This window comes from Eulemur rufifrons, chromosome 7 (genome assembly GCF_041146395.1).
Source record: "Eulemur rufifrons isolate Redbay chromosome 7, OSU_ERuf_1, whole genome shotgun sequence".
Taxonomy (NCBI): domain Eukaryota; kingdom Metazoa; phylum Chordata; class Mammalia; order Primates; family Lemuridae; genus Eulemur; species Eulemur rufifrons.
In genome coordinates, this window is record NC_090989.1 from 47,308,535 (window position 1) to 47,334,446 (window position 25,912).

The window sequence follows — 25,912 nt, forward strand, 5'->3', positions numbered from 1 at the left end:
GAACAAACACTTCACAAAAGAAGATATACAATGGCAAATCAACATTTGAAAATATCTTAACATCATTAGTCATCTAAATATGCAAATTAAAACCAAGCCCAAAAGTCAATCAACAGAAAATTAGATAAATAAACTGAGTTATGATTATATAGCAGAATATTACATAGCAATAAAAAAGGAGCAAACCACTGACAGATGCAAAACATGGATGAATCTCAGCAACATTATACTGAGTGAAACAAAGCCAAACACAAAAGGATACATATTATATGATTCCATTTTTATGAAGTTTAAAAACAGACAATACTATAGAAATAGAAATCAAAAGACTGGCTTCCAGAAGCAAGGTGGGGGCACAGGCAGAGGGTGAGGAAAAGATACAATGGAAAGGGACACAAGGGAATTTCTAGAACATGACAATGCTCTATTTCATGATTGGGATATCGGGTGCATATGTTACTCTAGTCAGAGCTCATCCAACTATACACCTAAAATCTGTGCAGCCTGTTTAATGTAGCTATATGTCAATAAAGATTACAAATAAATCTAGGGACAGTGGCTCACGCCTGTAATCCTAGCACTCTGAGAGGCCCAAGGCAGAAGGATCACTTGAGGTCAGAAGTTCGAGACCCACCTGGGAAATAGCAAGACCTCATCTCTATAAAAAATAAAAAAAATGAGTCAGGCATGGTGGTGCACACCTGTAATGTAATCCCAGCTATTCGGGAGACTGAGGCATGAGGATCGCTTGAGCCCCGTAGTTTGAGGATGCTACGAGCTAGGCTAATTCTATGGCACTCTAGCCTAGGCAACAGAGCGATACTCTGTCCGCCACCCCTAAGAAAAAGAAAGAAAAGAAAAAAAAAGGGCCAGATTTAAAATTCTCTAGATTTAAAATGAGAATATCTTTTGAAATATAGTTACTAACCATTAAAAGATACTCTCTCAAACTTAAGAAATGGGTAAAGAGCAAAGAAACAGATTATTCTACCAAGCTTAAAATTTTAGTAAACTTAAAACATAATTTATTTTACAATAATGAGATTTAAATTTCATGGAGAAGTCAACCATGAATAATAATGTATACTTAGATTTCAACTGAAGAACACCATAACCTCAAAGCATTGTTTCAACTTGAAATATGTTGAAATGATGCAGTACAATGTTGCTGAGATTCATCCATGTTTTGCATCTGTCAGTGGTTTGCTCCTTTTTTATTGCTATGTAATATTCTGCTATATAATCATAACTCAGTTTATTTATCTAATTCTCAGTTGATTGACTTTTGGGCTTGGTTTTAACTTGCGTTTTTTTAATGACTAATGATATTAACTTGAAATATGTTGAAACAATGCTTTGACATATATATCAAAAATTAACTTAAAATCTGCAATTAACACAAGAAAACCAAAAAAAAGGACTCACATACATGAAAATAAAAATTCGGTTTTACTAAAATATTTTAAACACACCAAATAAAACTATATACTTAAAAGATATTAATTTTATTTACCCCCTGCAAAGGGAGATCCCAGCGTTCTGAGCTTCTGAATTTGGACAGTGATGATGGAAGGTGAACATTTTCTGGTTTTGCATTTAACATCTTTCTTATCTGAAACTAGGATGAAAAAATAATCAGTTTAATCAAACTATGTATAAGAGCTGAATCAGCTAGCAGAACCATTATATTACCCTGCATTGTATTTTGCTAACAGTTTTTAAAGAGTTTTAAATTTAGTTCTTAATTTATACACAATTATTAACAAATATAATTTTATAAAACACCTCTCATTGAGTATAAAAGTAGATAAATGAAGAATCACGACAGTTTCTTAATTATTCTCTTGCCTGCAGTCTCTTCTTCTAATCTTTCAAATGCAAGCCCCAGACTTCTCTAACACATAAATCTAATTATGGCTCCAATACTTAAAATACAACAATGGCACCCATTACTTATGGCTAAAACTCTTTACAATGTGGGCTCTTTCACAGCACCCTCACATCAAAAGCTCTATAACCTGACCACATTGAGTTACTCAACCTTCTTCAAACATGGCATATTATTTTATATCTCTAGACCTTTGTATATACTGCTCCCTCAATCTAGAATGCCCTTCCCTCTCTTTTTCCCTTGTGAAGTACTACAGGTTCTTCTCAAAATTCTTCTTTTATCCACATAACCATCACCCCCACATCATGGAATTTCTTTCTCTAGGTATTAGTATTTGGTACATTTATATTATTTACATTATACATACTATCCAATATTACAGTTATTTGTCTATATGTCTGATTTCTTCTCCAGACTACAGAGCTCCTTAAAGAGAAGTCCCCCATCTTATTCACCAAAGTGTGAGGCTGAGTAAACAAAAAATGAATGCATAGTTGTAACCACAAGTTTGAAATCAGTTTTTTAGAACTTAAATATCTAACTTGCACACTAAAGTTATAAATGATTAAGCTTCAAGTTCAGCCTACAAAATATATAATAGGCACTATATCAGACAGAACAAGTAACAATTCATAAAATTATTTCAATAAGAAAAAAGCCTAAGTCTAGAGGACAGAATAAATTTGAAGAAAGTATATCTCAACTCTTTTGTTTCACTAGCACCTCTGAGGGACAAAGTTAATCCTCCTGGGTACCAGTAACTTCTTAATTATTTATTGCTATTCTGTATTAAAAGGAATCTCTTTATAATTCTTCATCTGCAAAAGAAAATGTTATATCTAAATCAATCATTTGCCTCCTATTTTAATTAGGAAACAACAGTTGCTTTCTCAGGGGTTAAGGCAAGGGCTTCAGGCTACTTCCACCCATAGATCCTTTGTAAGTAGGTTATTTAGCCTACACTGGATTCTGTAGCATATTTTATTTTCCAAAAATGCCCAAACTAATATTCCTCATTCCATATGCTCCTTTTTTTTCTGATCCCACAATTTTGGGGACCACATGCTCTTCTTACTGTGTGACACTGACAATCCTCCAACAACAGAACTATGTTCCTTCCACTTGAATCTGGGCAGGCCTGTGACTTCCAAGGTCAGTCATAAAAGGCAATACAGCTTCAGCCTGGCTTGTACGTGCTCTTGCACTCTCCTTCCTTTCCTCCCCTCACTCTCTTACTCTCTCTCCCTTCCTCCCTCCCTCTCTCTCTTTCAGTACACATACCTTGGGAGCCTGAACCAGTAAGTAAGAAACCTGGATAGCCCTGAAGTCACTAAGCTGGGAAGATCACATAGAGAGGCTAAAAAAGATAAACATGCACAGATGCACCAAGAGGTTTGAGTCTTTCCAGCATAGGTCTCAAGACAAGTAAGCAAGTCTTTAAGATGATTCCAGGCTCCATGAATGGATTAAAAAAATGTGAGAAAGGCCGGGCGCGGTGGCTCACGCCTGTAATCCTAGCACTCTGGGAGGCCGAGGTGGGCGGATCATTTGAGCTCAGGAGTTCGAGACCAGCCTGAGCAAGAGCGAGACCCCACCTCTACTAAAAATAGAAAGAAATTATATGGACAGCTAAAAATATGTATAGAAAAAATTAGCCGGGCATGGTGGCGCATGCCTGTAGTCCCAGCTACTCGGGAGGCTGAGGCAGTAGGATCGCTTAAGCCCAGGAGTTTGAGGTTGCTGTGAGCTAGGCTGATGCCACGGCACTCACTCTAGCCTGGGCAACAGAGTGAGACTCTGTCTCAAAAAAAAAAAAAAAAAAAAAAAAAATGTGAGATGCACACACATACACATACACACCCCCCACACACAATGGAATACTAATCAGTCTTTAAAATGAAAGAAATCCTCCATTTGCAACAAGGATAAACCTGGAAGATATTATGCTAAGTGAAATAAGCCAGACACTGAAGGACAAATACTGCATGATACTACTTATATGAAGAATCGTCAAACTCATAGAATCAGAGAGTGAGAAAGACGGTTGCTAGAACCTAGGGGAAGAGGGAAATGGGGAGATATTAATCAAAGGGTACAAAGTTTCTGCTATGCAAGATGAATATGTCCTAGAGATCTACTGTACAGCATGGTGCCTACAGTTAACAATACTGTACTGTGAAATTTGCTAACAGGGTAGATTTTAAGTGTTAATACAAAAAATAATACTAATAAAAATAAATAAAGAGGGCAGGAAGAAACTCTTGGAGGGGAGAGGGTAGACATCTTTATGGCATAGATTGCGGTGATAGCTTTCCTGGGTGTATACTTATCTCCAAACTCATCAAATTATATACTTTAAAAATGTACAGCTTTTACATGTCAATCATACCTCAATAAAATGGTTTAAAAAAAAAGATAAAAGAAGGGAACATGGAAGGACATACACAAAACATGTTTAACTGTGATTATCTCTGAGTGGTAAGATTTCCATTTTTGTATTATATATTCTCCCAATTTTTTTTAATAGTTGAGTTTCTTTAAATTCAAACATCATGCTGTTAGTAAAGGCAAGAAAAAAAAAAAACAAACAACTAAAGCTCCAGAAAAGCCTCTGCCACAGCTTCACGGTCAATAAATTGTAAATCTAGATCTCTCACTCCAATATTGTAAATTAAGGAGAAAACAAATTTCCAGTACAACTTTTCTACTGACAATTTTTCCTATACTCACTTTTTTCTTAATAATTAACTGATAAAAAATAATGTAAGCCTTTTGAAACAATCTTATCTATTCTTAGACAAACTTTAATCATGGTCTCAACCATGCACAATTAACAAAGATTCTAAGCTACTAATGATTCTGCAAAGCCTCTATTATAATTCTAATAATCAGCATGGTTTAAAATTTTGAAAACAGCTCAAAAATACAATGATAGAATTATGGTTAAATTAACTGTGATACATACATATAATAGAATAGAATGTAGCCATTAAAAATGTTCACTACTGTTTCCCTGGTACTTAGTCTGGCATAGTGTCTAATACTGTTAAGTACCCAATAAATATCTACTGAGCAATGCTTTAAATTGATTTGATTTCAGAAAATTACATTCACACTATATAGATAAGTAGAAAGAAAAATCAAATTATAAAATAGTATTTTGTGGTTTTCTATTTTTTAATATTTATTTGTTCATTATAGATAGACAAACTAGAAGGATATAAATCAAAGTAGTAATTCTAATTGCATTTGGTGGTCATCTTTTTGTTCATTTGAATTTTCTAATGTCTCCATAACAAATTAGTATTGTTTTAGAAATATTTTTTAAATACTTTAAACTCAAAATGTATCAGTGTCTTGTCCCTATATCCATCAAAGTTCTCATCCTTCCAGTAATTTATTTTCACTAGCTACCTTGAGAGAAAAAGCAATAACTACTAACAAGAATTAAATATGCTAATTTTTCTAAGAACTTCTACATTAAAATGCATTAGTACAACTTTATGTGTATATTATGGTTGAACAAATAAGTAAATATATTGTAGATTGTAGATGACAAGAGACAGAAAAAAAGTTAAAAATAAGGAAAGAGGGAAGGCTAAAATAAGCCTTGTCTATTGGACTGGAATCAAACGTATGAGTATTCAATTCATGATTTTTTTATAGATATACAGATAGGCAGATAGAGAAATAAATATTCATATGCATGTTTGTGTGTGTGAATTTGTTACTATACATATATGTTTTAGCCCTATTGATTTGTCAACAGAAACACATCTCAACAGCAAGTACATCTGAAGAAATTATAAAATATTGTACCAATATTAATTTCTTATTTTATATAATCACACTATAGTTATATAAGATATTAACATCAGCAGAAGCTGAGTGACAACTATACAGGAACTGTGCACAATTTCTATAACTTTTCCATAAGTCCAAAGTTCCTTATAAATAAAAAGTTTTTAAAAAGTACCAGAGCAGGCCAGGCACGGTGGCTCACGCCTGTAATCCTAGCACTCTGGGAGGCAGAGGCGGGAGGATCGTTTGAGCTCAGGAGTTCGAGACCAGCCTGAGCAAGAGTGAGACCCCATCTCTACTAAAAATAGAAAGAAATTATATGGACACCTAAAAAATATATATATAGAAAAATTAGCCAGGCATGGTGGCGCATGCCTATAGTCCCAGCTACTCGGGAGGCTGAGGCACAAGGATCGCTTGAGCCCAAGAGTTTGAGGTTGCTGTGAGCTAGGCTGACGCCACAGCACTCTAGCCTGGGCAACAGAGTGAGACTCTGTCTCAAAAAAAAAAAAAAAAAAAAGTACCAGAGCACATCTAAAAATCAGAAAGAGAAATGTACTATCTCAATATTATGAATTTTAATGGTGGAATTTCAGATTAATTGCATGAAGGACACAATAGTCTAAAGCAGAGCATTTCACTTAACTAGATTGATTAAACAGAAAAGTAGTAATAGTCAATACTGAGATATTTAAAATTGGGTATGATAGTATTTATCCCGGTAATACAAGATATCCTTTTTTACCTCCTTCATTCACCCCACTTAAACTAAATCCAGAATTTTAAATGGAGAAACCACATCATGCAAATTTTAAGTCAGTCAAGGAAGAAAAACAGTACCTAAAGCCATGCTCTCTATGTGGTCTTCTAAAGTACTCTTGATTCCCTCTCACTACCTTCCATTATGACTACCTCTCTCTCTTTGTTAAGTGCTACAACTGTATAACATAAAAATGTACCAAATTAAAGTTCTCTGTGTATAACTAAGAATGCTTCAGAGAAAAGGGTCTAATAAATTACTATAATGTAAAGTAGATTATTACTGCATTTACATCACAAAATTCCAGAGGAAAAAAAAGATTATCTTTCTAAAAAAGAATGAATTTTTTAAAACATTTCCTACCTAAGTAGAAATTTTATTTTTCTTGTTTTGCTACTCTGACTTATATAGAAGAAATAAATAAATGAAAAAAAGAAGTTTAAAAGTATATATTCCAAACAGTAATTTTCAACATATGCCTTAAGGACAACTCTTCTCCATCTATAGTATTATTAATGAATGAAAATGAGACACTATAATGTATTCAGTCCTCAAAGAAATGCTGAGTTATGTTTTAAATAAAATCTAAAATGGGGCCTGGAAAGTATACTGGTCATCTTACAATGATTTAAACAAGACTGGTCCCAGATAGGGTTTCCTGGTTAACCTTCAGTGAATTAGAATACGCCATTCTCCCAAAACACTGATTAAAGTTTTACAGTATTTGCTTTAAATTTTTATTAAAAAGACAAACAAAAAATATTTTCAATATCAGTAACTCCAAAGATAATAAGTTAAAAGCAAAACTAATACATACCTCTGATAAGTCAGAAGATGAAGACTTTTTCCTTTTTCCTTCTGTCACAATTTCTACAAAAACCAAAAACATGGTAAAAATTATAATTTAACATCTAAATGAGATAAACAATTTAATCAAAGAGACCTTTTCACATCCATCCCTTGTTTTAAAGTAACCTCTTGTTGGTTTTAGAATTTACACTGATAACATTTTATACAAACAGAAGGGCTAAACATAAAGGTCAAAAAACAATTACATATGTCAGAAGAGTAGCAGATTCTCACAAAATATCTCCAGTAAATATATGAAAGATGACAATAAAAGAAAAAAGAGTATAACTGGCCCTAAGAACTAAATAGAAATTCCCCAGCAAAAGACTTTGCACTCAGCAGTAGAACCATCGGATAGGAAAAATTCTTATGATGGCGGGGAGGAAGGAGCAGAAGAAATCTAGAAGTTGGAGACATTCTACAAAAACACTTCCAAGGCCTGGTGAAGTGGGTTCATGCCTGTAATCCCAACACTTTGGGAGGCTGGGAGGCCCAGGCATCACTTGAGGTCAGGAGTTCAAGACCAGCCTGAGCAACATAGACACTGCCCCTAAAAAAAATAGAAAAATTAGTTGGGCATGGTGGCACACTACTCAGGAGGCTGAGGAGAGAGATCCACTTGAGCCCAGGAATTTGAGGTTGCAGTGAGCTATGATGACACCATTGCACTCCAGCCTGGAAGACAAGAGTGAGACCCTGTTTCAAAAAAAAAAAGAAAAAGCACTTCCAGTTCTACTGCATATCTAAACATGCTGTGCAACTAGGAACAGCTTAACTTTTTACTCAACAACATTTTTTAGACTTCCTGTGGATTTCTCTTTCACAAATTCTTTCTTTCAGTCAGCAAATATTTCGTGAATGTCTATCATGTGCCTAGCACTGTGCTAGGCAGTGAATGTAATGAACAAATTAGACAAAATCCAAGCTTTCCTGGAACTCATAGTTTACTGGAATATATCACAGATTTCATAATAAAAATAAATGGTAGAGACCCATATGTATGGTCACCTACTTATGACAAATACACCACTGCAATTCAGTGGGAAAGGGATGATGTTTTTCAAATGATGCTGAAGCAATTTGATAACCAAATGACAAAAAAAAAAAAACCTCGACCTCTATCTCATACTATATACAAAATTAATTTGAAATAGATCATAGATTTAAATGTCAAATATAAAACAAAGTTTCTAGAAAAAAAGTGGTATATCTTCATGACCTTGGGGTAGCCAAAGATTTCTCAAACAGTACACAAATAGTACTAACCATAAATGAAAAGATTAATAAACTGTACTTTATTAAACTTAAGAACTTCTGTTCATCAAAACTCATCACTAAGAGAAAGAAAAGACAAGCCACAGATTGGAAGGAAGATAATTTATAATAAATATATTTATCAAAGAACATACAACCGGAATATATGGAGAACTCCTTCAAAGCAAAGGCAGCATAACCCAACCTTCAAAATGGACAAAAACTTTCAATAGGTACCTCACAAAAAGAATATCCAAATGGCCAATAAACATATGAACAGGTGCTCAATTTCATTATTAAGGAAATGCAAATTATAATGGCAATGGAATACCATTACATAGCCCTTGGGATGGGTAAAATTAAAAAGATTGACAATACCAAGTGTTGATGAGAAACTGGAACTCACATACTGCTGATAAGAAGTGTAAATGAGTACATCTACTTTGCAAGTATCTATTAAAGTTAGACACCCGCCTACTCAATGTCCAACAATTATAGTTCTAGATATATAAACAAGAGAAATAAGAATGTTCAAGTTATCTTTGTTCTTAATAGCCAAAAACTGAAAACAATCCAAATATTCATAAACAGGACCATGGATAAACATATTCAAACAATGGAAAACTACACAACAGTGAATTACTGCTATGCACAACATAGACACATCTCACATGCATGTTCAAAGGAAACCAGATGCAGAAGAGTATATGATTCCATTTATGTGAAATTGAAGAACAGTTAAAACAAATCTATGGTGATACCAGTTAGAACAGTGAGGGGTACGTGAGGAGAGAAAGAATATTGACTGGGAGGGGATACGAGTAAGCTTTTTGAGATGTTTTTTGAAATGTTCTATATCTTGATCTAGGTGACAGTTATACAGGTATACATATACAAGTATTAAAAGTCATCTAACTATACACTAAAGACAGGTATACTATGCTATACTTAAGATAACATAAGAAATAACCATTATTACCAATGGAATACAGCTTATCCAGAAATTATATAGCTGAAATGATTTCTTCTAAGTTCATAATACATAGAATTAGTTTCACTAAATATATTTCCTGAGCAAACACTGATGTAAAAATTATTTTAACTTCTATACTTAAACTTTTGATAATTTTAAATAATAGCAATAAAAGTAGCATTCCTTGAGTAGACTATCAAAAATAATTTTTTAAATAAATGTTAAGAAACTCTTTACCCCGTAAAAATTCACATTCTACAATAGACAATTTTAAATTTAACAAAATACATATCATTTTCAAAAGGAATATTACTTGCTTAGATTGCAATTTACAAATGAATATTCCCAAACTATCTCATTGGGTTAAAACTGCTGCTATCCTGTCTTGCAGCACATTCCCCTATTTCCTTTAATTAATACTATTGTGAATTCCCAAAATTTTAGAGGTTTTTATAATTTGGTTGCACTCACACCAGATCAGTTTTGGAATGTTTTAGTAACCATATTATGTGATTCAACTTGAGACTGTCTGGTATAGCACAGTGCTCAAGAGTGTACATTTTAAACCTAGACAACCTAAATTTGTATCTAGGCCTACTAGCTGTGAATTCTCTGAGCCTCAGTTTCTGACCTGTAAAACATGGAGAATAATCACCTTTTCAATTGTTAAGATTAAAGTGAGTCAGTCTATATTAAAGTATTTAACATTATATCTAGCATACAGTTAGTGAAAAATAAATATTACAATATTTTGTAAGAAAGCATCTCTCTTTAAAAGACTACAGTGTGTTAGTATTAGCATACAGTAATCTAACTATTCTCATTTGAAATATATGAGTCGAAAAATTAAAATGCATAATTTGGCTGGTCCAAGTGCAGTGTTATTTACAACTAATTGATCACAACCAGGTACAGATTCCTTTGTTCCTTCTCCACTCCCACTGCTTCACTAGATTAACCTTAAAAAATAAAAATAAAATTTTTAAGCATAACTTTTCCCAAGTACCTTGTGCAATCATTTATCTACTTATTCCTAAAAATGTATTTGAGATAATAATAATTACTATTGCCAGGTACTATGCTAAGTGCTTTTAAGTCCGAGTTAATTAGATGGTTTTTAGAAGCACACAACTGAACTGGGCTTTGCAGAATGAATAAGTTTTAGATAGGCACAAATGACTGGAAGGACATTTCAGTGCCAGGTGCAACCCAGGGGTGAGTTATCAATACAAGCACACACAACTAGGATGAAGCAGCCCACATCAGCAAAATTCATAAATTATTGAAAACCCAAATTAGAGTTATCCATCTGGCAGGCAGATTTAAGACAGCACCACTATAATAACGTTACAGTCTAGATCTTTGGAGCTACTCAATCTTATCCATAACCCATTCTCTATGTCACCAAGCCCCTCTAATCTACTTTTCAATCCTCTGCCTTCCCTTCCATCTTCAGGCTTGGGAATCACATTCAACACTCAAGATGCCAATCCTGACAGCCTATTATCTTGCTATTCTCTCACCTTATGTAATTCAATTCTATCCTCTCATCTACATCTTCTCCATCTCTTCCCTAGTCCACTAAATTTCTTTCCAAAGTCAATACAATTTCCTTCATATTTTCTTTGAACATTTACTCCACCTTAGGTTAACTGAAAGTAACCTTTTATTGACTACACTACTTTGTTAAGACTCTGCCACTTACAAAACAGGAGCAGAGATTAACAATCTCTCCCTACCACCACCACCATTTTCAATTAATATTCTAACTTTATTGCAATAATTCCTCCTGTAAAATTCCCATAAATTGAATATACTCTCTTACCTATCTCTGCGATTGCCATCTACTGACCCAAGATCCTCTCCAACATTTCAAGAATACACTGATACTTGGTTCATAGTTTTCCTATCATTAAAATTTACCATCATTCTGTGGCTAACAAACATACGAAAAAATGCTCAACATTCCTAATCATTAGGGAAATGCAAATCAAAACCACAATGAGATATCACTTAACTCCAGTGAGAATGGCCTTTATCAAAAAGTCCCAAAACAACACATGTTGGCGTGGGTGTGGAGAGACAGGAACACTCATACACTGCTGGTGGGACTACAAACTAGTGCAACCCCTGTGTAAAGCATTATGGAGATATCTTAAACAGATTCAAGTAGACCTACCATTTGATCCAGCAATCCCATTATTTGGGCATATACCCAAAGGAAAAAAGGTCATTCTATAACAAAGACACATGTACCCGAATGTTTATAGCAGCACAATTTACAATTGCAAAGATGTGGAAACAACCCAAATGCCCATCAATACATGATTGGATTAGTAAGCTGTGGTATATGTATACCATGGAATATTACTCAGCTATAAGAAATAACGGAGATATGACATCTCTATGGTTCTCCTGGAGAGAGTTGGAACCCATTATATTAAGTGAAGTATCCCAAGAATGGAAAAACAAGCATCATATGTACTCACCAGAAAATTGGTTTCCCTGATCATCACCTAAATTCACATCTGGGAATGACACCAATCGGATATTAGACTTAGGTGGGGGGTGGGGGGAGAGGATGGGTGTATGCCTACATGATGAGTGCAATGCGCACTGTCTGGGGAACGGTCACACCTGGAGCTTTGACTTGGGGGGACAGGCGGTACATGGGCAACGTATGTAACCTGAAATTCTGTATCCCCCATAATAAGATGAAATAAAAAAAAATATATGAAAAAATAAAATAATAAAAATAAAAAATTAAATCTCAAAAAAAAAAATTTACCATCATTCTGAAGCACTAAAAGTTCCATTAATCAACTCTGTCAAAACAATAGACTCACCTTAATTTACTCCAATAAACTTCTACACATCCCAATCTCAGCAGTATACACACATGAATGTATTTAAGGAAAACCGTTCCATCTCTCAATTTTCCAAATGTGAACCTCTCATTCTACAACATACTGTCCTGTGACCCCTTGACTTCATCACTCCTGCTGAATCCATTCTTTGCACACACACCTCCATCATGGCACACCCTTTAAGTAAAACTAAACTCGTTTTTTTCCAAATTCTTGCTTCTGTACTGCTTAGCACTTCTGAAGACAGTCACAGTTGCAGCAACCACAACTTCTACAAACTCACTTATTTTAACTAAGACTTCAAAATTACTTAATAGTTTTTATTCATTCCTATTTCACCTCCTACTCTATTTTTAGCTCCCAATACCACTTAAAATCCCTCTTTCTCTAAAGATTATCTTGACTCCTATTTCACTTAGAAGCCATGATTGCAATATCCTTAACTTCTCAAAATTTATCTATATCTTTATCCATCTTCTCTCCTTTCCCCATGTCTCACCAAACTGTTCTTTGATTCCACTCTCCCCCATTTCTTCTGGGACCTCACCCCAATAATTATCTCCTACCTGATATACATTCAATCTTTCCCTCTTCACTAACGTCTTTCCCACTCCCTACCAACCTAAGTCTCTTATATTCTTTAAAAAAAAAAATCCTTTCTACCTAATTTGATCTTTCCTTCCCATCTCATTTTCTCAGCTTACTATTGCTGTTCTCATTTCCTCACCATCACTCACCTCTTGAAATCTGGCTTTTGTCTACTGCTCTACTAAAACCACTTTTACCACTGGTGAAAGTGACCTCATAATTGCCAAATCCAGCATCCTCCCACTACTTAACTCTGAAACAATTACATTGTTTTGCACTCTCCTCCTTTTCTTCCCAAACCTATCACATTCCTTGTCTGCCTATCTAATGGCTTACAAATTTCTTCCTCCTACTTTGAAATTAATTGTATGTTTATTTAAGACTTTTCTCACTCTATTTTCTCACTCTATTTCTGTGGGCAATTCCATTCATTCCAATGACTTCAGCTAATACCTCTGCAAATAATGCAGCTTTATCATGATTAATTGTAGATTTTCTTTTTTTTTGAGACAGAGTCTCACTCTGTTGCCCGGGCTAGAGTGCTGTGGCGTCAGCTTAGCTCACAACAACCTCAAACTCCTGGGCTCCAGCAATCCTTCTGCCTCAGCCTCCCGATTAGCTGGGACTACAGGCATGTGCCACCATACCTGGCTAATTTTTTTTTAATATATATTTTTGGTTGTCCAGCTAATTTCTTTCTATTTTTAGTAGAGATGGGGTCTCACTCTTGCTCAGGCTGGTCTCGAACTCCTGAGCTCAAACGATCCTCCCGCCTCTGCCTCCCAGAGTGCTGGAATTACAGGCGTGAGCCACCACGCCCAGCCTGTAGATTCTCATTTTGAACCTCAATTATGGTTCATTATACTCCCAGTACAAAGCAGACATCACCTGGACTACCAAAAGATGTAAGATGTAAGAAAGGTATATCATCATAGGACACTGATTCCCTCAAGATGAAACTGGGGAAGGAGTAGTTTCAAAATCAAGCAATTTTGAGAAACAGCACATGCTCACTCTGGAAGAGGCACAATGTACAATAGCATGTCAAAGTTTCTGAAAAATCTTACAGTAAAGAAAATTGTCTAACTACAGTTATCACACTTATTTGTCTGTGAAATCTGTTTTTTTTTAAGTAAGTCTCATTTACTGTGATAGTAAATGATGTTAAAACTATAGATTTTCTAATCAGAAAGATCAGATTTTGAATCCTGTCTCTGTTTCTCACTAGCTATTGCTAACAATTGTTTATTCTCCCTAAATTCCAGTTTTCTCACCTATAAGTCAGAAATGATAACCACCTTATGAAGCCTTTGGAAATATTAAAGTTTGTAAAGTTCTTAGCACAGTGCCTAGACCTCATTCAGTCGAAAACCGGTTGCTTGAACTTTCCTGTTTTGATTGAAAAATTCATTTGAAAATTCTGATCTATGACCCTAATATATCTAAGTTATATTTTTGTTGTTAATTATTTTTAATGGTCATTCTCCCTTGCTCCCATGTACTTTATTATTTCATTCAACTCTTAGGTGCCAGTCTTTTTTTATCTGTCTCTCCACCTAATTTACTGCTTTTGATGTGCTACAGTTATCAGCTATTCAAGTTACAAATACTTGTTTTGTGTTTAGCTTAAACTAGTTGGAATTGTTTTCTGTTACTTTCAACTGAAAAAGTCCCAAGCAATACGCTACGTAAACATTTGTGGTTCTTCCTTATTTAGGAGAAAGTTTAGGGCAGCCTGGTGTAGTCTCAGACAAAACTTCAAATTTTGTGTCTTGTTTTCTCTTCCTACTGCTACCCACCTTCCTTCTACCTCTTCTTCCTATTAATATTTTATTAATCAAATTCTTCTTTGTGTACTTATGAAATTTTGATGACTATGAATGTTAATTCATTTGGGTTTCAGTCAGCAACAACTCCTAATGAAATGGCAACTGTGTGCATATAACCATTACACAGAATTCATAGAATCTTTCAACCAACTGACCATGTTTTATTTATGAGAATTTTTATGGGAAATTAAACAAACACTATTAAGAAAAGAAGCAACATTCTTAAAAATTAACGTTCCTATCTTAAAGCTAGAGGCATAGAGAGAATAGCTGGGTAACATTAGATTTGGGAATGGTTTTTACTAAGTAACTTTTCAGAAAAAACAGCTCTAAAAGGGAGGTCATCAGGGAAAAAAAAGAAAAAGAAAAAACCCTTCCTAGGCCGGGCGCGGTGGCTCGCGCCTGTAATCCTAGCACTCTGGGAGGCCGAGGTGGGCGGATCGTTTGAGCTCAGGAGTTCGAGACCAGCCTGAGCAAGAGCGAGACCCCCATCTCTACTAAAAATAGAAAGAAATTATATGGACAGCTAAAAATATATATAGAAAAAATTAGCCGGGCATGGTGGTGCATGCCTGTAGTCCCAGCTACTTGGGAGGCTGAGACAGGAGGATCGCTTGAGCTCAGGAGTTTGAGGTTGCTGTGAGCTAGGCTGACGCCACGGCACTCACTCTAGCCTGGGCAACAGAGTGAGACTCTGTCTCAAAAAAAAAAAAAAAACAAAAAAAACACAAAACCCTTCCTAGACACATAACTAAGATAAATATCAATGTCTTTTAAGGATTAGCAGCTTTATTCTCTAAATTCACTTCCTATAACTGCTTGCATCAAATTAACTGTAATTAATAAATCAAAGTATAATGAGGTAAAGGGGATGGGATTTTCTGAAACACAAGGCTAATATCTTGCCCTTCTCCCTCAAAAAGTATTAAGCCAATATGAAATGTATTTATTGAAAAAAGGCTGTGCATCTTAAACTGAGGTATGATTATACCTAAAAGTTCTGTATTAGGAGCATGTGAATGATACCAGTTAAACACTGCGCATTTTCCTAATGTGTCAATTTTACTTAAAGGTTTTGGAGGTGTGGGGGAAGCTATCAAAACAAACACTGACCTACTGGAGGTCATGTACATACTTATATGCGTAAACATACATATATATCACACATACTTTCAAAGAAAAAAATCTACTATCTCTAGAATACACAAAAAATGGATAATATTAGTTGCACATGAAAAGAGATTTCAGGTTTTCAACTGCTTCAGGCAATATCCCTAGAGATCAGAGCAGTTAAGGCCACAAACTGCAAAAAGTTTGAGATGCACCAGCACAGGCCAATCCTAAATAAACTTAGATTTAACACTGTTTCTATAAAAATAAACGGCATCGTAAGAAATGAAATAAATGATTCACTGAGTGTTAGTTTGTGTACTGGACTGTAAGCTTATTAAAGTCTTCGTTCTTTCCTCTACAGGTCTTAACACAAGGCCTTGTGGTACCCTTAATGGATGAAATGTTTGACAAAAACTTGTTGACTGAGAGGAGCTCTACCTCACATCTTGTAACTCCACTTTCGTATTTCCAAGACGTAGTACACAAAACTGAAGATGGTCATTTAAAGCTTAAAGCAATTTCAAAAACAAAAATATGCTGAGAAAAAAACACAACGAAAGCACGGCTTCGAATCCTTTGTTCGACTCTGCAGTCACTTTTGGAAGATGCAGGCGGAGGCTGGAAAAGAAAAAGGCTAATAAGCCGGCCTGTTCAGAAGAAGGAGGCACAGTGGGGCTTCACTCTGAGGAAAGAAGGGTCAGTTACCAAGCCCCACCTTTCTTCCTGAGCTGCAGCTACTACCTGCCCGGGCGGGAGAGAGAGGAAGGGAGACAAAGTCGAGAATCAAAGGAATAAAGGAAAGTGGGGTCAGATTGCTGAGGAGCTGGAAATGAAACTGGAACATTGGTGGAATTACGAGGAAGGCGTGGCAGGAGAGTGGCAAGCCAACCGGGAAGATCTGTGGGCCGATGAGACTCAAGGAGGGTGTTCGCTGGAGGAGGGAAAAAATGAAAGGGGTGTTGAGGTGAAGAGCGGCCGAAGCTTCGATGACAGCTCGGACTGCGTCTCCGACTCGAGGGGCGGAGGCGGCCTGGAGCCTTCCATTGTGCGCACCCCCTCCTCTCCCAGCCCCCGCCCTCACCCTCGCCCTGGTGGCTGCGAGCCGCAAGCAACCCCAGTCTCCGCCTTCCATTTGTCCAGGGCAGGAGACAATATGCTCGGTCCTCCTCCGACCCTTTCTCACCGGACGAAGACCGCCGTCGCCCGAGCTTCCTCTTGTCCATCTTCTCCTCTTGCTGGAGTCGCAGTTGCAGACGCTGTCACCTCAAGACCCCTCAGGCTTGGGGGAGGGAAGGGGGAGGGGAGAGGAAAAAAAAAGCAAAGCTCGAACTGCGATTGCGCAAGAGCCGTCTTCAGCCTTTCGACCGGAAATCAGCTGTCCCTCCCACCGTCTCTCGGAAATCACTTCCTGGGGCTTGTTTTCTCCGCGGGTTGCCGCTTCAAACGTTTGTTAAGCGTTGCGTTTCTGTTGGTCTCTGGCCCTCTGGGGAAGTAAAACTGGGTGCATAGTTTTAGTTTTGTTGACTTTGAAGACTGGGTTGACAAAAAGGGGGAAAATATTAGGAATTCTTTCAGTTTACTGGATTTCGCGAGGTGACCCCAGAGATTATGAGAACAAAACGTTACTGTTTTTGCGGTATTACATCCTCACAGCATACATCCCTCGCTATGTATTTGTCTTCAAAGGAGCTTCCTCAAACTCAGAAACAAAGAGATTTTAATAAGACGGTAAAGTTACCTGATAATAGTCGAGCTATTAGTCTAGCGTTTGTGGTGGCAATAAACAGATTAGGTCAGCTGACAAAATGAGTGGCATAGTAATTAATAGAGGATTTCATTTTAAAAGTCAAACTCGTCATTTTTAGAGGCCCTAAAAAATAAAAGCTAGACCTCAGTTTTTTTAAAGATAAAATGCTGAGATGAAAAAACGTGAGTGGCTTTAAACTGAAATTGGTTCATCCTTTATTACGGTACTTTCAGGAACTGGCCCTGTGCCAATGAACTCAACGTCTGGCATTTTTAACCTAATAACTTATGAAGTCCTTTGAAAAGGCCCGTCTGTTTAGAAATTTTGTCTTATTTTAACAGCCATAATGTACATATTTGAATAATGTTTAAATGAATGTGTGAACTTTAATGGCGATTTAATCACAAGATTAACAAAATTCAGCCCAGCGCTCTAAGCAGCCAAAAGGCTGCAGGAATGTTCCTATTCCAAAGGGGCTGTGGAAATAAGAATTTAACACCCACTCACCCACCCCCCGACCCCCAACTCCTATCCCCATCCCAGTGAGGTCAATAAAGGAACTAGTCCAACTCATCCAATCACTACAGCAGACTCTCCTGCCTCGTGAGTTGAGCCATCTTAATTACTATGAGGCCAGTGCTGAGGTAGACATGAGGCACCAGGTACTAAGGGGTATTGGGCGGGGAGGAAGGGAGTGTTTTACATGTTGGGAATGAATGAAAGGCAGGAATTCTTAAAGGCTTGCTGGGATGGGAATTCACTAGTAAGGATTTCGTTTAAAGACAGTGGTTTATTTCTGTTTAACAAATGAAACCATTGCTTACTGAAAAATAATTGAATTTTAAGTTTTCTTATTAATCAGCTTTTTTAACTAAAGAATTTAAATGACTCCAGGAATCAAGCTGGGGGGCCAGGGTGCATACTTGTAAACCTAGTACTCTGGGAGGCTGAGGTAGAAGGATTGCTTGAGGTCAGAAGTTCAAAACCTGCCTGAACAAGAGTGAGACTTGGGCTCTACTGAAAGTAGAAAAAAAATTAACCGGATGTGGTGGTGCGGTCTGTAGTCCCAGCTACTCAGGAGGCTGAGACTGGAGAATCACTTGAGCCCAAGAGTTTGAGGTTGCTGTGAACTAGGCCGACTCCAGGGCACTCTAGCCCGGGTGACAGAGCAAGACTCTATACCCTCCTCCCACAAAAGAGAGGAAGCCAATACACTGAGACAACAGGTGTTACAGCAGAGCAAGAATTTAATATCACAGGCACCGTTGAAGGAGATGAGGAATTTCTCAAATTCGTCACCCCAAGAATTTGAGAGAGGGGATTTTTAAGGACAGTTTGGCAGGCAAAGGGCCAAGCAATTGTGTCTGCTGATTGACTGAGGATGAATTCATAGGATCAGGAAGCAGAAATTGTCTTCTTGTGCTGAGTCAGTTCCCAGGTAGCAAGACCAGCTGAGTTGGTTCCTTTGGCCACTGGTCTGGTTGGATCAATTGGTCTACCAAAACGTAGGGTTTGGAAGATATTTCAAAGACCAGCCTTAGGTTTCACAAGGATAATGTTATCCATGAGAGTAATGAAGAAAGCTAAGAATCTTCATGACCCTAAGCTATGTGACTCCTGGGTAGTAAGCAATTATAGGAAAGCAAGCCAGGGAAAAATGGCTAGTTACACGCACGCACGCACGCACGCACACGCACATATACATACACATTTTTTTTTTAACTATCCCTATACCATTGCAGAGTTCAGGCTTTTCCCACTGTTTCCACCTTATGGCCTTTTATTAATTTTATAAAGTGTAGTTTCATGACTATGAAAGTCAGGAGAGTAGGAGCGTGCTTACTTTGGAGGGAGAGATAGGGTGCTTGGAGGTACTTTTGGGGTGGCTGCCAAAGGCAGCCTGGGGTAGTTACAAGAGTGTTTCTCTTCATAATAGTTCACTAAACTATTTGTTAAGAAAAAACTTTCCCAGAAGATTCTGTTGCATACTTAAGTTTGGAAAACTCAACATTTGGTGGCATCTGTTTTTTCCTATATCTAATATTCTATTTCCTATATGTCTATTTCCTATATGTCAAGTGTATTAAATACAGCTTCCTTAGTCTTTTCTTTCCTAGGGAAAGGTAAATACTGGGTAGGGACACTATTTAGTTTCCTCTTTTTTTGAAACTTCTACATATATTAAGAGCACTATTATTTTCTACAATTTACTAAATGGAGTTGCAGTACAGGCATAGTTATTTTTCCAAAAATCTGCATCATTACATCCTTTGTTGGGATAAGAAATACAGTGCTGCTTTTGTACCAAAACAGTATACTTTGTTTAAAATATATTTTCTAGGAGTTTTGTTTTGTTTTTCTAAATATGAAAATGTATGAAAACATGATTATTGTAAAAAAAGTATCAGATATTTTTAAATTTTCTGAGTAAAGAATCATTCATTCTATGCTTCTTAATGGCATGGGATACATAAAAGAGCTTTTTTCTCAAATATAACAAAGGATTGTAATTACTGTAATAGGGCATTACCGTGTAACCAGGGGATTATCCCCTAACTTCTCAGGTTATAAAATTATTTTTTATAGAAGTTTACTAATCACCTGTGAAAAGTATAAAACTTTTTTTTGTTTTTGAGACAGCGTCTCGCTTTGTTGCCCGGGCTAGAGTGAGTGCCATGGCGTCAGCCTAGCTCACAGCAACCTCAAACTCCTGGGCTTAAACGATCCTACTGCCTCAGCCTCCCGAGTAGCTGGGGCTACAGGCATGTGCCACCATGCCCGGCTAATTTTTTCTATATATATATTTTAGTTGGCCAGATAATTTCTTTCTATTTTTAGTAGAGACGGGGTCTCGCTCTTGCTCAGGCTGGTCTCGAACTCCTGAGCTCAAACAATCCACCCGCCTCGGCCTCCTAGAGTGCTAGGATTACAGGTGTGAGCCACCATGCCCGGCCTATTTTGGGTTTTTTTGAGACAGGGTCTTGCCCTGTTGCAGGGGCTAGAGTGCAGTGATGTCATCGTAGCTGACTACAACCTCAAACTCCTGGGTTCAAGAGATCCTCCTACCTCAGCCTCCCAAGTAGCTGGAACTACAGGTGCACACCACCACACCCAGCTAATTTTTTTATTATGTTGCTCAAGCTGGTCTCGAACCCCTGGGCTCAAGTGATCCTCCCACCTCAGCCTCCCAAGGTGCTATTATTAGAGGCGTGAGTCACCTCATCCAGCTTCATGAAAATTATTTTTGAGCTGAAAGCAATTAAGCAGCAACAAATGGAAGGAGATCTGCGGTGCAGTGGCCTTTCCGGGGTAAGATGGCTGCGGCTTGTGCGCTGAGGACCTGGAGCCGCACTGCTGGGCAGCTGGTAAGCAAGTTTGGGCAGATCCGAGACCAGGAAGGAGTGATTTGCCTGGAGTCCTCCAGGAGTGGTGTGTTACTTTCTCCTCCGAGTGCCACGCCTCATGGAGAGGTGGAGGGATGCATGCAAAATAAAGGGCAGAGAAGGTGTCGAGCCAACCTGTCTGGAGTGAAGACCCACTCCTTCCCCTTACCTGGGCGCGCTTCTGCGGCGACTCAGTCGCCCTCCTGCTCCTTCTGCACCTGAAGCCCAGCTAGCCTCTCGCCTGCAAGCCTTTTCATCGAGCACCTTCTAGGTGCCGGGCGTTGTGATAGGCGCGCAGGATACAGAGGTATATTCAGTCGGCATTTATTGAGCACCCACGGTGTGGCAGACACTGGTAATAAATAGGACCCTTACCCACAGGGAATTTACAGTCTAGAAGAAGAGACCGTTCAGCCGAAGAATATCGCTGTGAGTTCTTGCCTCTTTGGAACTGAGATGCTTTTTAGTCTTTTGGCCTGTATTTCTCTCTGTTTGCACCACGTATTCCACCCCTTTTATCACCAAAGCTATGACTCGCCACCATCTTCCCTGCACTTCCCCCTCTTACAGTCTCGTCAGCACCAAGCACTGACACGTCCTGGTAATGATACTGTTTCATCTTGTTTGATTAGAGTTTTTCTTCCTATACTCCCCACCCCACCCCTCCTTTCCCTACATGTTCCTGCCTTGGTGGACCCCTGATCTTACAAAACCTTTCAAGTGCCTGCTATGTACCAAGTACTATGTTAGGCACTGAGGATGCAAATGTGAAAAAGACATCATCCCTTCCCTCTCAGAGATTACAATTTTGTGGTGGAGGACAGGGGAGAGGGAGACAGATAGATACTAAGCAATTACAACCCAGCATGGGAAGTGCTATGGTAGAACAAGTGTCTAGAGCTACAGGAATACATAGGAGTGGACACCCATGGTGGGCTTTCGGGATCAGAGAGGAGTTCCCAGAGGATACTGTATAACCTGAGATTTGTGAAGGATAAGGAGGAGGTAACCAGGAGAAGAGGGCTCTTCTCAGCTGCACCTTACCAGGTCTTGGCCTCTTCTTTTGAGAGTTCTCCATCCTTGCCTTTTGTGATACCAGCTTCCCAATATTTTTCTTCCTACACCTTTAGCCACTTCATCCCAATATCTTTTTTCCCTACCCTACTTTCAAATGTTGCTGTTTCTAAGGACTCTGACTTTGGCCCTCTGCCCTTTTCCCACTTCCTGGGTTATCTCATCCACTTTTTGGATTTAGTTACCAACTATGCTGGTAACTAAAGTTCCCAACCAGGTCTACTCCAGACCCATATATTCTTCTGTCCTGGAAATTTCAAGTTGTATGTATATGAGGTGCTTTTCAGCTGCAAGTAATAAAAACCTAACCAATAAATAGGAAATTAAGTATTTATGCATACAGAACATTGGCAGCTGGCATCAATTAAGGAAAAAAAAATGGAAGGAAACTCCTTCTCCTGAGTCTTTTCTGCCTAAATTCTCCTTTACTGGAGACAACTCTAGACTCTTAACTAGCCCAGAGATAGCACAAGAGGAATCTGCCAACAAACCTTACTCCATTAGTTTTCTAACATATATTTAATATTTACATTCCCACAGTTTCCCACCCTTAGAAACCTAAAACTCTTTCCTTTGCCCTTACATTTCTCCACAGATTTATTGTTCTGTATTGAAGATGCTATATATATAAGCCAGAGTTCTAAGCCACTGTTTTGAGTTACTTTTTACTGAAGTTTCTCCCGCGTGATGTAAACTGCATTCATTAATAAACTTGTTTGTTTTTCTCTTGTTAATCTGTCTTTTGTTACAGGGGTTCATCCCAAATGAGAACTCATGAGGGTTAAGTAAAAAATTATTTTTTTTCTCTTCTACACTATCTTATTCCAACCCATTCTTTGGAAAATTAAGCATAGAAACAGTTTGATTCTCTCTATTTTAATGAACCATCTTTGATTGATTGAGAGAGATTGATCATCTTGATTTGCAAAAGAGAAAGCAAATATATAGAGATGTGTAGGATATTCTCTGGGAATATTTCATAAACCTCTGACATTAACTTTAGAATTATGGAAGCCTCTATAATTTTTCAAAAGCTTTGTGTGCATATTTCTCTTATGCATATAATTAGAGAACTTTTAAAGTGCTCTTTACTTTCTTATGCCCTTGGCATAAACATAAAATTCTCACAATATTTAAGTGTCCACTATGCAGCAGGCACTACTCCAAGAACTAGAGAACAAAACAAAGTCCCTGTCCCTGCTGTCATGGAACTTAACATTCTAATGGGGGGAAGTAGACAATAAGCAAATGTAGTGCTAAAAAAAACAAAAAAGTAGGGAAGGAAGAGAGAAAGGGAGAGAGTTGCCTTTTCAGATAAAATGCTCAGAGAAAGTCATTCTGATAACACATGGGCAGAAACTTGAAGGCAGTGAAGCCCCATAGTTATCTAGGAGAAGAGTGTTCCAGGCTGTGGGCGTAGCAGGGATGAATACCCTTAAAGAGGAACTTGTTCACAAGTTGATGGCGAAGAGGCCAGGTGTGGCTATGGTGAAGTTAGCAAGAGAGTGGTAGGAAATGACACCTGAGAAAGCTAAGAACCAGACCATGTAACTAGATGAGTAAGCAAGTGAGAGAATGGAAGGAAATGACATTAGAGAGCTAAGCGTTATGTGGGACCTTCTAGGCCCTGGTAAGGATTTAGGCCTTTATTCTGAGTGAGAGGGGAGACCATTGAGAATTTTAGTGAGCCTGCTCCTCTAAACTGTGAACTTCACACATCTCAGTTTCCCCCAACTTCCCTTAGGTGGGACAAGATGGTTAGTGTGGATTGGAGTTAGGTATTTCCCTTCCCCCAGGTCAGTTAGGCCCTGATAAAACTCCAACAGATTAGGGTTTGGTTAAATAGTTTCTCCTGTGGGCAGGCCTTATTAAGAAGAACCAAATACTCTGGTGTATTTCAAAATGATTCCTTTTCCCTACCCACTGCCAGAAGCATGGACAGTTACCATGAGGACCTGTGGACCTGTCAGAGCTCTGAGAGGTAAAACTCACAAAAGAGGGGCATGGGGAATGGATCCCCTAGAGTTTTTATTCCTCAGACTTGTCCATACAGAGAGCTCCAGCAAATTGCCAATTATAGTTCAGGTGTCCCTATCTGGGCACTGGTTCTATCGGAGGTTTCAGTTCCTAGTTTCTGCTGTGGTAAATTTTGATTCTCTGCATTCACCTGTCAGTCTCTCCAGTTTGGAGGCAGTGGTTTGCCCAGTGACCTCACTTTGCTTTCAGATCTAAGAAGAGTTGCTGATTTTCGGTTTGTTCAGTTTTTTACTTCTTGTTAGGACTCAGTAGCAACTTCCAAGATTTTTACATGCCAGACCAGAAACAGGAATTCAACAATCATAATTTTATTTATTTTTTTTTTTATTTTTTTTTTTGAGACAGAGTCTCACTCTGTTGCCCGGGCTAGAGTGAGTGCCGTGGCTTCAGCCTAGCTCACAGCAACCTCAAACTCCTGGGCTCAAGCGATCCTCCTGCCTCAGCCTCCCGAGTAGCTGGGACTACAGGCATGTGCCACCATGCCCGGCTAATTTTTTGTATATATATATTTTAGTTGTCCATATAATTTCTTTCTATTTTTAGTAGAGACGGGGTCTCACTCTTGCTCAGGCTGGTCTCGAACTCCTGACCTCGAGTGATCCACCCGCCTCGGCTTCCCGGAGTGCTAGGATTACAGGCGTGAGCCACCGCGCCCGGCCAGGAATTCAACAATCATATCACCATTAAAAATTTTGAGCAAGGGTGTAACATCGAATTCAGATGTTTTGAAAGGATCATTCTGACGGCTATGTGGGAAACAGACTAGAGGGAGACAAGCTTATGCAGAGACTAGATAGTAAACTATTAATGAAGGTGAGAGTTGATGGTGACTTGTTCTGGAGTGGTCAAGGTGGAGGGGTGATAGGTGATTAGATTATAGATATCTTTCATATAACAGAACCCATAGATTTGCTGATTGATTGGATGTGGGGTGTGGAAGAGAAGAGGGAAGTTTACAGCATGAGCCAAGTGAAGGAATGAAGTTCCCATTACTAAGGTAAGAGACTGGCGGGAGTAGATTGAAGAGAATGTCTTAAACATGTAAAATTTGAGATGGCTATTTGACATCCAGTAGATATACTAAGTAGACAGTTGGACAGCTTGTCAAGAAGAGAATTACAGGCTGAAGTATATTAGCCAAGCAAAATGTACTACAATTAATTCTAAAGAATTGTCTAGCTTTTTATTCTATGAGATACCACCACCTTGATTCTATTCACCCCAACTCTACCAATCTCTTACGTACTTGTGTGCTACTTTGCTTTTTGTTTGCCAGCTCCCATTCTTTCCCCCTGAGAATTGTCTCTCAACAAACTAGGTACACAGACACCTAACAAAAGTGAAAAAGAGTAATTGGATGCTACTCAAAAATACTGATTTTGTTTATTTACTCTCTGAAGAAAAAGCTAGTTAGCTAACAACTGTCTTTGCTTAATTTGAGTTTTAAATATTCTGTATCCTTCTCTTTTAGTATAGAAAAAGGCAGTTTACAGCACAGCACCTGAATAAACACACGATTTTTAGATTTGAGAGATTACTTTTCTGTGCAAACCTCCTCTTTCATTCCAAATTATAAAATAGACTTTCCTTTTGGAGAGCAATTTGTCCATGTCTGGTAAAATGGAGAATGCTGAAATGACCCAGAAATCTCACTTCTAGGCATATTGCCTAGGGAAATTCTTAATATGTGCACAAAAGTACATGCACAAGAATATTCATTGCAGCTTTACTTATAATAGTGGAAAA

General features: G+C 37.9%; 1 protein-coding gene across 3 annotated transcripts in view; it reads right to left on the reverse strand.

Moving 5' to 3' along the window:
- The window catches only part of SENP7 (SUMO specific peptidase 7), a 130,005-nt gene extending 112,752 nt beyond the window's left edge, over positions 1–17,253 (reverse strand). For 2 of the 3 annotated variants that reach the window (XM_069472551.1, XM_069472552.1), the window contains exon 1: positions 1,514–1,612. In XM_069472551.1, coding sequence (XP_069328652.1) covers positions 1,514–1,603 — 90 coding nt within the window. In that variant the 5' untranslated portion in view covers positions 1,604–1,612. Of the gene's footprint in view, positions 1–1,513; positions 1,619–7,269; positions 7,323–17,108 lie in introns of those variants that run through there. The other variant, XM_069472550.1, reaches the window with a different exon arrangement.
- Between the last annotated feature and the right edge of the window lie 8,659 nt (positions 17,254–25,912).